This window comes from Limulus polyphemus, unplaced genomic scaffold (assembly GCF_000517525.1).
Source record: "Limulus polyphemus unplaced genomic scaffold, Limulus_polyphemus-2.1.2 Scaffold2276, whole genome shotgun sequence".
Lineage (NCBI taxonomy): Eukaryota > Metazoa > Arthropoda > Merostomata > Xiphosura > Limulidae > Limulus > Limulus polyphemus.
In genome coordinates, this window is record NW_013667886.1 from 33,102 (window position 1) to 51,831 (window position 18,730).

The following is an 18,730-nucleotide window of genomic DNA, read 5'->3' on the forward strand; positions in this document are numbered from 1 at the left end:
GGAAGGAAAAACAGATTCTTGCTTTACACAAACATTTAAATTTCCATGGTTTAGGAAATATCAGATTGAGCAATGTAACAAGTTTATGTCAAACAAATTATTTACACTACTTTATTGATGTCAATTAAATCTCTTAAAATCGTTTTAATGTCTTTGTTTTAGAAACAGCCATCAGACCAGTTCCCAATAACATTCCACTGTCTATCATTGAGTAGAGCCAAAAAAAGCAGTAATAAAAAATTGGGAGAGTTCTTGAGGGCCACCGACAATGAGAGAAAGTTGCTTGCATTTTTTAGCATTATGTTATATTATATATAAGATATATTAGTTCAGCATGTGAGAAAAGTTGTATAACATGCTAAACATTGCTGGAACCAGTCCACTGAACCCCTGGTTAAACTTCCAGGACTAAAAGGGTGGAGCTAGGTAAGTACTGATGAAGGAAAATGGGAAATTCAAGCAACCTCCCTGAGGCAAGCAAAATGTGCAGAGAACTTTTGCACTGCAACTGCAACAACAGCTGCAAAGCAAACTGCAAGTGTGTGAGAACTGCAATGACCTTCACAACCATGTGCAAGTGAAGTGACTCTTATTAATGCAAATGTAAACTGAAAAGCGGTGAAAAACAATATGGAATTGTTATATGAAAACATTACTTTCAGATGCACAGTTTTACATGAACAACCTATGTAAAAGCATAAAAACTAAGTTATCAATTGATAATTAATTTTTTGTTTATTTACTATTATTGTAAATTGCATAATGACATATTACCAAGTTTACTAATTAAAAATCATCTAGAGTATAAAACATGATAAGTATGATTTTTATTATTACATTTTCTAAAAATGCTTATAAATATATATTTGTAAATTATAATCATAGCCTTCAAAGCATACTTATTTTAGTCCAGTAGATGGGGAAAACAATTGTGCATTTTGTGGTAAAAGTATGAAACTTGGTACACACGTACACCTTGCCAAAGAAGTAAATTTAGATATTGAGTTGTTTGTGCTCTTTTCTAAAATGGTTATACAAGGCCATCATCTCCAAAAATGATGGATATGATGGTCTGACACACTCTTCAATGCTTCTTCTGAACTCAATGACCATAAAAACCTGTGTGTAGACACCTAAATGAAGGTTCTAGGCCTCCCTCTTAGTTTCCAAGATATGATGTATTATTCTGAGAAATCTGTCATTTTGAGAAATAGCCACCAAGGCCACCACAGGTAAAATCTGGGATGAAACTGTATGTAAATTTACATTTCTTGGAATGATGCACACGTATACCAAATTTCATGCTTTTACCGCAAAGTGCACAATTCTATCCATTTTGTGCACTTATCCATTGAATTAAAACAAAATGTGTTGGTTGCAATATTTATAAATTAATTTCATAAAATGGTTCCAGAAGCCTTCAGATTAAATCAATGAGCCCTTTAAAAACTAAAGAAAAAAAAAACATTTTGAAAGCAATCGAGTTATAGGATTTTTATTCATTTCTATGTCCATGACATTATCCATGGCATTAAACTCGTGATTCAGAAAAACAAGATATCAAATTATGTACAGTAGCTCCTATGACACAATTAGCATCATGATTAAGTTGTTGATTAATTCAGAGCAAACTGAATAGATATTTTAAATACATTTGTTTAATTACCAATCTGTTCAAATCCACTAACATGTAAGTAATCTTCTCCACACTTAGATAAATATAGGGTGATACTGTTTTAGTGTTAGCCTCTTCCGGCAGTTTGGGCAGGAGTGACTACTTCGAATGGCATTGTGAATACAAATATTACAAAAGACATGGCCACAAACAGTAGATACAAGTTGTCGCTGTGATAACTGGATCTGAAAGAAAAGAATTAATAAATATATTTGTAGTATGTCACATTACATTTAAAGGGTTACGAGCTACAATAAAAAGATGTATCACGTAGTTTTAACCCTTTCCAGTGTGGTAGCAAAACAGTGTCATTTTTGTAATTTTATTTTATACAAATTAATAACTCATAAGTATCACCATATCTTAAATACAAGCACTTAAAACACAGAGCATAATAACATTGAACATTTTATAACCTAAATCTGAATTTGCTTGATAAATACATGATTTATGTACATAATATACCATCCCACGATAAGCTCATAATTGTTTACTTTGAAACCAGGTTTGACACTTGTTCTACAGGCTTCACTGACTCACAATTCACCACATTTTTTTTATTCTTGTTGGCATAAAATACCCACACTCTGCTATGAGGTTAAAAGGCTCCTCTCTCATGATTTGCAGAGGCACTAGTGTACTGATCAAGCTCCTTTATTATTCCCAGTTACTTATACAATTATACCAAGGCAAGTCCATAGCCAAAAACAAAGCCTGTTAGGACACCCACCCGTCACGGTTCCTGCACCTATGCAGATATGAAATTTCCTGACTTTACAACAACCATTTTTAGAAACTGAAGAACATTTTGTGTGGGTTACACAAAAAACTGCACCTGGATGTATGTTTTCAAATGTAAATATTATACAAATATTGATAAATAATGTTGTATATAGTGAAAAGGCAGGAATATTTTATTACTAATCTAGCAGTGTTCAAATGTAACTGGATTATCTGAAAATAAAAAAAGTCAAAGTTCAGGTGCTTCAGAATTTCTTGCTTGACAATTTCTGTTTAATTTTCACTTTGATAGATTCTTCCTTCTGTCTTACAGCTTTCTCAACATTTTCATCAACTGACAACAGGAGCTGTTTAATATCAGACTCAAATCTGATCTTCTAATATTCGAGATCTTCCATTTCCAACTCAGTTTCTTCAACCTTTCTCTTATCACCTTTCTGTGGCTAACCCTCTTTACATCCTATACTTTGTCAAACATTTCCTTAGTTATGTCTGATGTGGTCACTAATGACTCTCCTAGAACTAAAGGATATGTTTCGTTGGTTTTCTTTAACAGATTCTTTGTTTACAAAAAAAGCCCCCTTTGACACTGGCCTGATCATGAGACAGGGAAAGAAGAGTTTTGTAAACTCTCCAAAACATCTGGAATTGTTTCTTGTCTGACAGGAGAAGGAATATAGAGTATTCACTCTGTCCTGTTCTCTCTGAAATAAATTGTACTGTTTGAGAATAGTGCCACAGTCCCTTTCTTCCACTCTGCCAGAATTAACCAGATTTTTTAGACAAAATAAAAACATAACAGCACTGGATGATGCATTTAACAACATCACTTCTGGATTCAAGCAGCTCATATTCCTTACCGAGTTATATAATTAAGGAGGATTTCTAAACAATTTTCACAGCAACAGCCTTCAGGAACTGCATGCATTGTAGTCTAAGGCTAAGCAAATCAGTATCACTAACTTATGAAGTCCTCTTTAAATCATAAAGGACTTTCTTTGTAACAAAACCAGTGCCAATTTTGTAAGGTTCTTTTAAAATCTTTTTTGTCTGTCAAATCCAGGCTTGAAAAATGTCATGGTCCAGTTGTTTTCCAATCATTCTGAAGCGACAAATCTTTCCAACAATCCCCTAACAAAACCAGAAAAGGCAACATCTGTTTATCATCCTGGAATTCTTTAAGAAAAGTTTTGATTTCTCTAGCAATTGAGAGAAAAAGACTATTTTGGGGATGAAGAGATGGGAGTTAACAGCTTTGTGAATACTGTCATATGACTATAATTTTCATGGCTTTTTCTGTGCACCCACATGTTTAAAATGAGGTAGAAGGGACAAGCACTTTTCCACAACACTGATATTCTGCAGCCATCTGTGCTTACAAAACTTTGTGAAAGGTCCAAGCATCTAGTCTTACTTCTGAAGTCCTCAGTTCTTGCTGGAGATCCTTTGAAAAAAATAGAAATTTGCCAGTTTCTTTAAATTTCCAGTCAGCTGTCTTACACCTATCTCCAAAAGTATTGTGAATATTGTGTGTAAACCACAAGGTCCAACATATAACAGGTGTCTTTTTTTTTTGGGGGGGGGGTAGTTTATTAGGCTTCAGTTGATAATATTTTATGTAATTTCCAATTAACACTGTGGCTATCCATGGACATCTGCAATAAATGTTCAGAACTGAGGATTGTGATTACAGAAACAGCTTAGCAAATTGATCAATGTCAGTAGCATGTTCTAAGAACTATGATTTGATATGTATCTTGTGTGGACAGTTTTTCATCCCAAAATCAAACACAGCGTGTCAAGCCACTTATGCCATGAAAAATATATGAAATATGGGAATTGGGGTTTGAAAATATAGGAATATCTGGAGGAAATACTGGGTATAATTGTTGAAATATAGTATCAAATAAGGCCAGTGTATCACATTTGAAATTAACTTATCGGAAGACAATAAAAAAAATTATAGAAACAAATATTGTATGGTGACCTCCTCCACTCATGCTACACCATTTTATTCACTTTAAAACAAATATGAAGGCTGACTACAAAAACATGTAAATAGATTCAAAATCTGTGCCACCATACATGTTAATATTCTATTGGAATAAGCTAACAATCTAATGTGGTACAAATCATATGCACGAGTCACACTTAGTTACTAATATTTTTGTCATATTTAACACATGATGCATTCAATTTTTATTTGACTCATTTAAGCTATAGTAAAAATATGTAAAATATAACATTTAATGAGTAAATATTTAAACATTAACATAATATCCTTAATCTCAGTTGTGTATGCAAATATCAGAGATACTTAAATACAACTAATATAATTTCTTTTCATGGCACATGTCAACCAAACTAGAGCAACAGAAAAAATGAAACTACAAACAATTAATCTGAATTAAATAAACTTTATAACACAGACTTATCACTGCAAGAGTCTTTGAACATAAGGTACTGTACATTTGTCTATAGGCTACTTACTCTGGAGCTCACCATTAACTATAATCTTCTTCTAAGTCTACTTAAGTAATTCTGTATAGAGTATTCTACATGCTAACAAATATTCTTAGTTATACATGTTGTTTTTTTGCTGGCAAATCCAGATCCTTTGCTAATGTATCAAAAAATTTTCATTTTGTTTCTGCCAGGGTTTGCCTTGATTCCACTGTTGACTTAAGGACTTTTGAGGTCTCTCTGCATTTCTTCTGACCTGCCTCGATCATTGTATGAGCTACACTAGCAACAGCAAAATCTTTTTCCTTGATAGCCTTAGCCAATTTGTCATTCCCTTCATTTAAAAGCTTCTCACCCACACTTAACAAATCCTTTGCTTCTTTTTTTTTGGCACACAATTAGTCTTTTTCTTGAGAAAGTGCAGATTGTCTTTCACTAACTCCTGTTTTTGTTCCTTCTTCTTATCTGCCCCCTACTTTGACCTAGCTATCAATAATCCTAGTTATCAAAGGTTTGGAAAATAACAAACCATATAAGGAAGGAAGGAGCTCTACAATATATGGATTGTGAGAATGAAAATAATCCTAGCTATGAAAAGGTTAGAAATTAACAAGCCATATACAACAGAAAGGCAGCTCTATGGCATATAGTTTGTGAGACAGAAAATAATCTCAGCTATCGAGTTTTGAAATATGACTGTATTTAACAAAATAGTAGTCAACTAAAACACAATCCAGACAAGTTATTTTCTTCAGATCAAAGGTCACCTTTATGTTATTTGATATGGTAACATGAGTGTTGTGAGCCACATCGCTGTAACTTTTGTATTGTTAGCCAGGCATGGGTGAAAGGTCAATATAAAAAAAATATATATATATAAATGCTATTTCGTTTTGAACATTTATGTTTTTGTGTTATAATTTGTGTTCATTTTAGAATGAAAGATGCATAATTTATGGTTATTTCCTACTTTGCGAGATCTCATAATCTTATGAGATTTAAGTGTTACACTTAATGCTATCAGATGTAGTACTAACTGAACTCCCCCATACAAACTCTGGTGTTATGACTCAATAGGCATCATATCGCAATTACATAAGAAAAAGGGGTTAAATTAAACTATACCAAGCATATAAACTTCTGTTATTATGTATATAATAAACATTAATCATTTAAGAAAATATTTATTTCCAAGATCCCACATATACTAACAGGTAATTGTTACTTACAGTTTTATCTGAATCAAAACAAACTGGGCAAGTTATATCCTTCCTGGGAGGAGAATCATCATCGTCATTCTTCTTGGATCTTAAATTTAAACAAAACAATTTTATAATTACTTTGCAAGACAGATTTGTAAATAGTGTTTATCATAATACAAATCAAACTGAACTAGGAATCTGTTACACACACACTAAGCTAATTAAGAAAAGTAAAATGAATATTACATATTACTCAATCAGATCTTTGAAAATCAAATTTCAGTACATTTTTAAATCAAAGGAAGAACTACTGCCTGAAAACTGTTAAGAATAAGACTATGTAAAATTAATCGTGTTTATTTGTTACCATACACTAAGGTCATCTGATCTCAAGTTTCACTTTTTTTTTTAATGTGGAACGATTGTGAATAATCATGAATGTGGCTTTCACCCATCGTTAAAGTGTGACAATTCTGGTACATTTTTTTATTTATACCTACATTTCTTATTGACAAATTCTTCAGAATTTTTAGGTTTTATACAGACTTTCATAGCTTGTTATGAAAAATGGCCATTTTTGAAGCTGTTAAACATTTCTGCTAATAATCGTGACAATTAAACTGCTGTCATTTACAGAGGGTTTAGTATGTTATATTAACCCTATGTTAATGGCATTGATCCACTGAACTTACCCCATATCTGTGAAGCTAAGCATAGTAAAGTTTATCATTCTGAAATTACTGTATGTATTAGTAGGTAAATACAAAACATGTGTAAAGTACTCTAAAATAAAGTTTCAATCCACAATGATGGAACAATAGTAAAGTTATATGGATACTGATTTTAATACTTTCACATCTTCTTCAATCCAATGTTGGATTGAAGAAGACATATGAAATTGTCAAAATCAGTAACCATATAAATTTGGTATTGTTTCATCATTATGTATTTATACTTTATTTTAATACATATATCTTCAGAACATTTGTCAAGCTGTTATTAAGTATTACAAATCTGTTATACACAAAAAAATTAAAATTTTTAATAAAGTATCTCTACTAAAATTTGTCTGTGAATTTCTGAAGCCTTGACTGAGTCAATCTGAGTGCAAAGTGATTTTCATGTTGAGGGTAAAATACTTTTTCTCACAGTCTCATATTTTGATAGCATAACCTCTTAATATTTCATCAATTATTTTCTCCACCATAACACGCACTCTGGTGAAATCATTAATTTACAGTTAAAGAATTAAAACAGGAAATAAAGTGTACAATACTTTTTTTTTGTCTACTTTAAATGCATACTTTTGTTAATGTTTGATTGTCAGTCTTCTTGTTGTCAGAGTTTTAACTGTTAACCTTTTCACATGATTTCTTTAATTTTATGGTTTTATTGATTTACTTTTTTACCCATGGAACAGTAGGATCTTCCCATCTAAAGCAAAAAACCACAGAGCGGAGATCATTACCCACATGTCATAAACACCACAAGTGAAGTACATGACCTGTGTGATCTTTGCAAGTGCAAGCTGAAACTGTGCTAAGCTTGATTTTTTTTCCCATTAAGTTAGTTCTTCCAAAAATATTCATGAAGTGTCAAATATGCATTTTTGGAACACAAAAAATATATCAGGTATTAGAATAGAATGTATCAAAACTACTATAGTTTAAATGGATTTCTATCCAAGCATTAAATAGGTTCTAAACTTCTATTAACTTCACATAGCTGAACAATAATGTTCACACATAAACAACTACTTAAAAGAAAAAAACAGTAATAATATTCTGAGGGGAAAAAATGATTTTTTTTTTGGACAAGTGATTTACCTGAAAAAGACAGACCAATGTTCTGTCAAAACATATAATATGTTCCACCACCAATAAAATTCTTCCTTATGCTTATAAGTCATTGTTTACCTACCTATTGTTATTCCTTTATAATTTGATAAGATGGGAGGAGCTTTAATGGTGGATTTAACAAATTTATTTAGATCTCAGCAAATTGAGTAGATAGGAAGTTCAAATTTTATATTCTGACTGGACGATATCTTTAGTTTGTGCTTCTAATGGGTTAGATAACTCTGAAAGTCATAAAAGGGAAGAGAAAAAAAAACTAAAAAAGGAGATGCATCATGTAACACAGAGAAATTAAAACTTATATAAAACTTTGAATTATAAAATATGTTTTAATAACAAATTAATCATACATTGAAAATAAAGTTGTTTAATCAAATTTTGAATTAACTCTGCAAAACATGATGACATATGCATTTTGGCCTAGCTGAGAAAAAGTTACAATGGAACAGCATGTATCAGAATTAATGCTTTACTAGTGTTGGATGTTTTGGAGGTCACCAAAAGCTACTCACTTTTGGGATGGGTATGTAACAACCCTTTTCCAATGCAAAATATTCATACATTCAGATCAAAATGATCTGTTCAGATGGGAGATTTAGAATTCCTAGCTTTGGGACATCCCTTGTACTTAAAGGCACTGAAAAACTATGAAATATGAATCAATGTGGGACAGCAACCACAACCATCCAGAAAATGACCTGCAATGTCTCATACCCCAGCCACAGTATGCAGGTGCCATGTTAAGGACTAGTAATGTCCTAATAAACTGGATATACAACAAGGAAGTACAAATGGAAAAACAGGCCAACAGGGTATTGGTTCACCAAAAAAAGGCTTCCAATTATACCTCCTATTCAAGTGTTGCATACCTCAATCAGCTGGAGAATGAGATTAGTATTAGTGCTATTCCATACGAAGATATACCAGTCAAGATACTGGATGCAATGCCTAAATATTTAGGTGTGGTAAGACTATTGAAAGAAGGCTGGGAAACAATTGTTCTCATGCACTAGTTAGATTATAGAACACCAGAAGAAAAGTGTGATGTGCTTTGGACATATGACTTTTGCAAGTTAACATTTTAGCTATTTCTCGGCATTGGCTTTGCCTATCTAAGCATCGGTCTCGCATGCTCCAGTCTTTTATACCCCACTTAAGTGCCCTTGGCAATATCTAATTTGCAAATCCCTCCACCCACATCAATGCACTCTCTATCCTGACACTGTATATAAGTGCCTCACTCAGATAATGTAATCACTTTTTCGAGACTTACACCATCCCAGTCACTAACACCAGCTCTTAGTGGTGAGGAAGGGCAGGAGAGTGTCAGCAGAGAAAAGTATTATCAGAAATACATTTGCAATTTATGAAAATGTTAACTTCCAAAACATACTTACACTCTACTGCCACTTTAGCTAGAATCCCACATTGAGAAGGTGGAGGGGCCAGTGAGAGCATTGTCCATACAAAAAACATCTGCATAGAACATGGGCATACCAAGATAAGAGAGGTACCCAAGTGGGGAAACTGCACTACATCCAGAACAGGTATGTTCTTCACCCAGAATTTAATATTAGTATCAAGGGTGGAATAGTTCATGAGTAATTATTATAGGCCAGCTCCAACCAAATAGCTAAGGTTCCACAACTCGGGATTGGAATTAAAGAATCCTTGTCCCTATATCCTATGTTGGTGGCTAGGGCAATTGAACCACAATATTATATATTGATATACTATTGATTGGATCCCACCTGTAGCCATAGAGTGATGCATTCTAAACCTCCGGAATTACAATGAGAAAGGAAGCAACACTCAAGTGAACAAACTTTCTCCTCCCCCTGAAGAAGTCCCAAAGGCATCATCTCAGGCTCGGAATGACAGGATCATATATGCCTTACTCAACCAAAGGAACAGAACTTATCCAGTCTGGAATTATGAAGATTCAACCTCACTCTTCAACCAAGCATGCATGGAGAATTCCACTTGCCACCGGAATTATGTAGAGGACGTGAAACACTGTGTTCAACCAAGGACCTTGAATGGGACCACTTTGTGTTCAGAATTATGAGAAGATAATAGACCTCCATTCATGAACAATATACAACCCGACATTGTTCATAAGAAGATCCTAGCACACCTACAGATAGCGTAGGATCAAATCTGAACTGGTATTACAAGTTAGCTCCCACGGAGGCTGGTGTCATTCCTACCAACATCTGGGAAATATATCCTGGTCGCTAGGTTGGGGAGCCTCCAGCTTCGCCTTCTTCTCCAAGAGTGAAGGAACACACTTGAACACTCTAGAGGTAAAGCCTCTGTCCATCAACCCAAGGACTGGAAACTGGGTGTGGTAAGGATTCCCTAGCTCCACTAGTAGAATCAGGAGGGTAGTGCACATTGGGGAGTCCTGATAAACAGTGCAATAGGTGAACCAAGTTCCCTAAATTTTTAAAGGCAAACTGACTCCAATTTATTCAATCTGATGATCGGCAGGGATAGGCAGAATCCTCTATAGCTTAACTCATGATAGTCCACGAGTAGTGGTCCATGATAATATGGTAATACCATCTGGTAAGTGCCTAGGTGGTCTTATGGAATACATCATTTCTACAGAGCCTGTTGCAACTAGTAGTAAGTATAGTCAAATGGGATGCTAGTGGGGAATAGGATTGATAAAAGCACACCTTTATGGGCAACACTCATCACAGAGTAGGACCCAGTGTAGGCAAGAAGTAAGGGGCCCTGGCAAAGAAAGACAAGAAAAGGTTACTCCCTCCTCCATATAATCTAGCAGACATTGTTAAAACGGCCATGTGGTGGTAGAGGAGAACCCCCCAGATCATATAAAGAATGTGAGAGAAAAGCATTGGGAGAAGTCTACATACAGGCCTGTAAACTGTCCCCTAGAGAATAAAAGAAATGGCAGTGAAAGTCATAAATGTGCTGAATCTGATAAAATCTTACTCTTAGAAGATTCCTTGCCTGTAAAATCCAGAATATGCAACAAGGACATTTGCAAATCCACCTCCAAGGAAGTGGGGATAAATCATGGAAAACCAAAGGATCCCAAAGAATACAGAGGCAAGAACTATCACCATAAAAGCATTTAGAGTGAGTCACATAACACCTCCGAGCTTGACAGGACAAAATAAATGATCAGCGTATGTAGAGATTGTAGAGATAAGAAATAGACAGCAAAAGCATTGTGGAGATGGATGCCAGAGACTTAGAAAAAAAAGGACATAAGGTGAGAGATAAAAGAGTCATACAAACATGCCAGCAACTCCAACCAATGGCATCAGCATTTTAGCAACAACAAAAGACTCATTAAGGGAGAGGTGATACATAATACATGAGGCTAAAGGCTCAAATGGTTGTTGAGACAAGGCAAATATTACCACCTTAATATCTTGATTAAGTAATGGAAAAGGCCATTTGGGAAGAAGGATGGATAGCACTGGGGAGACTCAAAACATTCAGATGTTTAGAATAACTAAATGGAGAGGAAAAATTGTCTGACCTAAATAACAGAAAACAAAGCTAAACCCAAGTAAAAAACAGGCCCAAACAAGATATGGTGAACACATTTGGCAAAGTGGGTACAAACTCTTTGTGAGGCACACCCTAGGCAACTGTAGATGCTAAACCCCAATGAGCTGGGAAAAGTCTTGGTGTATAATGTTGGTTGAGTCTGCTTCAATAAAAACAAAACAAATAGGAAGATACAGAGGTGGACTCACATGAAGAAACTGTAGAAAACAAAATCATGACTAGGTCGGCCAATCTAGACTAGCAACATCTCGCAAATAGAAAATCGAAATATAGCCAGAACTCTGAGGGAAAGTCATAGATGTGCAACCCCATCCAAGCAGGACAATGCATCTACCACACAAGCCTGAGGATGAGGTACTGGAGACTCCAAAGCTTGTAGTTGAGTATCAAAAGCTATTACAAGAGGCCCAAATTGAGAACAAATCTATTGGAAAACCTCACAATGGAGAATCCATTTGGTCAGGAGAAAGTGAGGACTGAGACTGACAATCTGCTATGAAATCCATCACCCCAAAAAAAATATCAAGCTAGAAGGCTGATATGCTTGGAATAGGTCCCACAGAGAAAGAACCAAATATAAGAGACCACTGGAATTAATGAAATATCTTATGAGGATATTCCTTTGCAAGAGATCTAGACCATGCACTATTGCCTGTTGGACAGCAAGAAGTTCTAAATTACTGATGCAGAATGAAGCTTTGTCCTCCCTTCATATAACCTGGAATTCCTGACCTTGAAGATGCACACCTCATCTCCAAAGTGAAGTAACTGTGAAGAGATAAGCTATGGACAGAGGGGCAGTATACATTTATATACCCACACACATACATATATATATACATACACAACCACACACCTGCAGATACACATACATACAGACACAAGCTAATCATATATAGAGTTAATCCAAACCACTACACACAAAAAGTAAGATGTTGCTCCTGATGAAAGGAACTGGAAAATCCAATGGATTGAAGTTCCAAATCCATTGGTTGCAATGGGACCACTGAAGGGATAGCATGTGTCCTCATTCCAAAAAATTCAAGAGATTTGAAGGAAGCCCACAACCCCAGAGATAGAACTATCCCTGTAAGTAACAGCCTGACTGCTCGTTCTGTAGCCTCGAGCTGGATAGGAGGTGGCTATGCTGGGCATAAAACATGGTGAAAACAGGTACATCCCAGCAGAAGACACATGGTGCTGATGCTATATCAAAGGCTAGATCCCTGAACCGTAGAACCTGATCCCTGTATACAAAACATAGCTAAAGGCAAGATGAAATCACTATGAGAATGTGGAGAAATGCCTCAGCAACCTCAGAGTTAGGCATCCACAGACCTGGTGAAGAATGCCAATGTAGGATGAGAAAGGACTCCATTATAGACTGGGAGGAATGAAGAATGGGTTGAGATAAGAAAGAACAACAATCATATGCAAATCTCCCCTTGTCTCAGGCACAACAAATAAACAGGAATAAAATCCCAGAATAATGGGATCAACTACCGTCCCTATGATCAGTAACTCTGATAGGCGTGAAATGAAATCTACACTCCACTGTTCAGGTGGAAGTGGAAACACCAGAGGGTGAGAGGATAATGGAGGTAGAGAATTGAATGGAAAGACCAACCTTGATACCAGAACCCGAAGCACCCATGGATCTGCAGTGAAAGAATTCCAGGTGTCCATCAATAGTTGTAACCTCACTCTAACTGCCCCCCCCCCCACCCTACACACACACACACACACACCATTGGCACTGGTTGGCTTAAATGGAGTAGCCCTGAAACTAACATCTCTGTATATTCAGTCAGCTGCTAGAGCCAAAGAAGGTCAAGAGATCAACAACAACAAAAAACCAAAGGGGTGACAGCAATTCGCAATACATCCCCCTGGAGGTGGAAAGCCAAAGCATGCCAACAGACAAATGAGGGTACAAGGTATATATATCCCATTAGGTAATAATGCAGTAAATCTCTCATCACAAGCCAGGAATATCAGGTGAAGAAGAAAAAACTAAATTTTTCCCCCTCCAACCATTCCACCATCAAGGGAGGAGTAGACTCGAAGGTCACAGAGAATAGCTCCCAAATCTCAGAAACCCAAATGACTAATAGAAGAAAAAAAGTAGGCGATGGGTGATCCTAATTGGACTCGTGAGAAGCTGACTTAGTAAAGAAAAGTGTCTGAAAAACCAAGTCCAAATTCTCCCCAGAATAACCAGAATCAACAACAACAAAAAAAACACTTTCAGAGACCCCAGGAGAAAACACCCCCAGACCGAAAGTACGTCTTAACTCCCAAAGAATCAAAACACAGACAGCCTCAACTGAAAGTGACAACTCACCCCACCCCGACCGTAGAGAGACACTAGATAACAAAGGAGGAATAGGGAAGGTCGGATTAGGTGGCGTGCTGATAATGGTAATATGGGAGTTCATACCTGCAAACATCACATCCTATTTTTTTTTGTTATTATTATTAAAGGAAATGAAAATTATACAGAAAGCCACAAGGCGACACGAAAATAGCAATCCATAACTGAATGAACCACAGCACTTCATCAGAAAAAAAATGTGACCAACGCTTTGTCGAGAAAAAGTGATTACATTATCTGAGTGAGGTGTTTATATACAGTGTAAGGATAGAGGGTGCATTGATGAGGATGGAGGGATTTGCAAGTTGGATACTGCCAAGGGCATTTAAGTGGGATATAAAAGACTGGAGCATGCAAAACCAATGCTTAAATATGCAAATCCAACATCGAGGAATAGCTAAAGCGGCAGTGGAGGGTAAGTATTTTGGAATGAAAACTACACTGCAGGGCTATTATCAAGATGCATGATCATTAAATAGACCATGACCAGACATGGTGACATGGGCTGTAATGATATGGTGAGGCATCAAAAATCATTTTACCATAACATAATCAACCTCTGTAGTAATTAAATTGGACAGCCTAACAATCACTGACTATACAGTCAGGCAATTCTTTGCTACAAGGTCTTGATATCTGATTTTAATTGCATTCTTTAAAACTGAAAGTAGGATTTAACTTCACAAAAACTTTCATATTAAAATTAGCAACTTTCATTATATATATATGTATTGTGACTATGCAATCAACATATACAGTATATTAAAGAATGCTCAGAAATTTTCAAAATGACTAAATTTAATGTTAACAGCACATAATTTTAAGTTAAAAGTAACTATTTCATGATTGATATAACCCTAACTTAATTTAAGCAGTACTCCAATTCTTTATACTATTAACCCGCTTATCTCACCTGGTAACAGTTCACATGTGATGACCTTTTACAATTACATTCAAAATTTAATTAAACCACCTTATTACCATTGTATGTTAATAAACTTAGCATTAAAATGTACTTTATAATTCAAGTTATATATATACAAGCTTTAATTTATTAATTGTAAGAGGAAATATTTAAATAATTCAATTGTCACTTCTCTGTGTCACGTGATGATCTCTTCTTTCAATTCTTATTTTTAGATATTCTCTATTCCCATTAAGAGTTTCAGTGTGCCCAACCAATTAGAACTCACAAACTACAGATATTGACAAGCAATAATTAAGTATCTGTTAAGATGGGGACCAATTTTTCACACAATTTTTGCCTTATAGCTCAGTCAAAAATTATCAGATTTTGATAAAACTTGGTGAGCATATATAGAATATTATTCCTCACTGTCCTGCCAAAAATAGCCTGTGTCTGTTAATAACGACGAACATATTAGCACATTTTCGTATTTATTCAGAACCGAATACAATCAATGCTGAGATGGTATGAGCTCTACTGAGTGCCCCTCTAGTTACATGAATAAGACAGTTGAAAAGCAATGAATTATTGAGGAAGTAACTAGAAAAAACACAATTACTGATATGTCAACAGCTCAATAAGTTTACAGAATGTATATTTCTCAAACAGAATCAACTACTATATATATATATATATATTCCACCAAAGTTATAACAAGACCAGAGACTTTTAATTTTAGAAGAACCTCAAATGTTAAATCCAATGCAATTACTCTGATGATCTGTGGATGAAACATTTGCTATCATAACAATGGACAAAAAACTTTGTCAAGTACAAGATGGAAATTTTTTACTGATAATTTACAATGTTAAATTAAATGGGGTTCTTTCCTATTTTTTGAGAATATCTTCTTGTCCTTTGTTAAATTATCTTAAATTTTCATTGTTCTTTTACATTTTAGATTCCATGTGGAAGTTCCTTATTTTTCAAAATGACTGAAAACCAAGCTTTCCTAAAGGTTGTCAAAGAAACAGAGTAAATATACTATAAGTTTCAGTTATCACAAAGAGGATGTAGACATCCCATGTTCCCATAAGTACTTTCTTTTGTGACTAACATGTGTAAATATAAAACTCAGCAATACAAACCCAAATATGAGTTCTGCTGTACTGCAGTATAAAATTACACACAATATAATTTTTATTAAACTAATGCAAAACACATCTCCACCTTCAGTGAAGCACAGTAACTTTTACAAAATTGTGTTTTAAATGCATGAAAATAAATTAACAAATAACACAAGTAAAAACTAATTTTTATAACTAGTTGTGAGAGACAGAATATAAACTTGACATGTTATTTTACCATTTCTCTGATTTGAAATTATATTGAGTAAATTAATAGGAATGTGTAAAAAAAAAACACTGAAACCTAACATGATTTCAATCACAAATATTAAATTAGTACTTTAACAAGATTTAGGATTGCTATTCTTTGTTTCATGTCAAGGTACAAGAAGTAACAGCTTGTTAAATGTCTGACAGTAAGTGTAAAAATTCATTTAATAGAAAATTACAAGATGCACAAATCAAAACATGATGAACTCAGCTCACATAAATTATTGATGTAGTTTATGATACTTTAATTGTTGAATGATGTTCTCATGACACATATGCAGACTAAATTAATACATTCTTTGCAAAGGGGATTTAAAAGAAATCCATTTGTATTTAAATACCAATAGAAAATTTGAGACACTGCAGTGATATTTTACTTCAACAATTATTTATGTTAATTTATTCCTTAAAGCCTGCTACAAAACAACAAAAAGGACAGTTCTGGAACCTTTACATAAGAAGATTCAGATATTACAATTTTTCATAAAAGTATAATGATTTTTGCAAAAATGTAAATACAGGTTACTTTCTTAAAGGATAAATAAGCTTCAGAGATTATTTGCTACCTTGAGTGATATTCTAATCATATGTTATTAGACATTAACTGTCACAGAAACAAAGTAAACATTTTTTAAAAGCCAGTCATTATCTACCAAGTGTAAAAGATGTTAATAAAAAAATTAAACACTTCTTAGTAATCTACATCTGCTACTTACACATTCATTGAAATTCCAAGATCAAAGACAGGTAAATCACTGTCACTTTCATCACCATTATCCTGTTGACCAAACCCTGAAAATCTTGATCTGCTAGTAGACTGGCTTGTGCTAAATGGTGAACAAGAATGTTGTCTTCGCAAAGCTCGCAAATTTCTTTGTTTTACTTGGATTTCACTTTGGCGAAATGGTGAGATCAAATGAGAAAACTTTAAAAAAAATAATAATAATAAATTTACATTATAATAATCTGATTTCTCTTAAATTACTTTAAGACTTTCTAGATGAATAATAACATTATTTTCAAGTGCTATGTTTCCTATATGTAAACCGAGACTGGCCAAGTAATTCCATTTCTTCCCATCTAGTACATCTAATGTTTATTTTTGGTCATTAGAGAACTTTGCTTATCATTATACTTATGCTTTCATGCCACAGTTTCTTAGAAACAAAAAATTTATCTAAAATATATCAAACTTTTTTGAAGAATATGTACATATTTAGAAAGTTCAAAACTACCATGAAAGGCCATATGCCCATTTAACACTCTCAATACAGCCTCAGTCAATCTGAGCCACCATGTGAACTCTTAGTACCCGTTTAAAGTCTTTATAGACTTAATACTTATAGCTCTCAATATAGTGAGTATATCTTGAAGAAATTTTTCAGTTAATATTACAAGTCTTTCAGATACAAAAAGTCATATTTCTTAGTGAAGTATTTTTAATAAAATAAAATAAATTGAGCATTTGTTTGGAATAGTCCATGTGTAAAGTAATTTTCATGTTAAAATTAAAAATACTTTTCCTCATCTCAAAAATCTTGAATTTTTTTGTGTAATCCCTAAAACCTCCTAAATGCATTTCAAACGTTTTTTTTCCAGTAAAACTTTATAGTTTATCTGTTATTTTCTCTACCCTGTCTCAAAATGAGATTGGTCAATTCGATCGACCTCGTAACCCCCCCCCCCCCAAAAAAATCAAAATCAACCTAAATTAACCTTTTTTTCTTTCTGGAAAAGTTTGTAACATTATACATCTATTTATAATTAAATTTTATTATTTTATTGCCCTTTGAACCGTGTCTAACTACCTTACACACCATAAAAGTTGTAAATCACTCAGAAAACATGCAGGTCAAGTTATTCTATCAAATTACATTGCCCATGAGCTGCTTGTGTGCGTGGCTCATGAACTATTTTAATTATATTATCATTATTTAAACTAATCTAGCCTTAAATAACTTAAAAAGATCCATATTTTTAGATTTTACTTACTCTTATAAGAATAGGTATGAAAAACAAGAAATAAAATACTTATCTAATCTTCTTTTTCTTGCTGTTGGGTTTCGAGGAGAGTTAACCCTAACTTTTTTATAGCACTAATAGAAATGCATTTAATAATTTTTATTTAATTAAATAATGACCAAAGAATATAAACTAATAACATGCAAAAAGTAGACAAATTCACTTACCTCTCAAAATTTTCTAGCTTTCTAACTATGCGAGAAGAGCCATTACAAATTCATTCAAGCTAGTCGTTAACTTTCTCACGGGAATAAAGTTTGTACTGTGAGTGAAATTGGCACTTTCCTTATCAGAGGACAATGTTATACAATATATCATTTTATAGATGAAAACCTTGACTTTCTATTGGTTATAGGTAATATATAATGAAATGTAAGAGAGAACTATCAACGAATTGTAAAAAAGAGAATATTTGACAGGTGGATGCAGCAGGAGGGGTCTGATTTTCTATTCGATAGCTCTGTACCCAAACAAAATTGAAGACTATAAAAATTATGGTCTGTCTGAGCAATAACGATTTGTAGAGAGTAATTTATGTTTA

The 18,730-nt window shown here is 34.1% G+C and overlaps 1 protein-coding gene across 3 annotated transcripts in view; it reads right to left on the bottom strand.

The window, feature by feature from the left end:
• Window positions 1-1,479: 1,479 nt before the first annotated feature.
• The window catches only part of LOC106466494 (E3 ubiquitin-protein ligase RNF4-like), a 41,872-nt gene continuing 24,621 nt past the window's right edge, over window positions 1,480-18,730 (bottom strand). For all 3 annotated transcript variants that reach the window (XM_013926784.2, XM_022394513.1, XM_022394512.1), the window contains 3 exons: window positions 16,884-17,092; window positions 6,109-6,187; window positions 1,480-1,860 (listed from right to left, as the gene is read on the bottom strand). In XM_013926784.2, coding sequence (XP_013782238.1) covers window positions 1,711-1,860; window positions 6,109-6,187; window positions 16,884-17,092 — 438 coding nt within the window. In that variant the 3' untranslated portion in view covers window positions 1,480-1,710. The remainder of the gene's footprint in view (window positions 1,861-6,108; window positions 6,188-16,883; window positions 17,093-18,730) is intronic.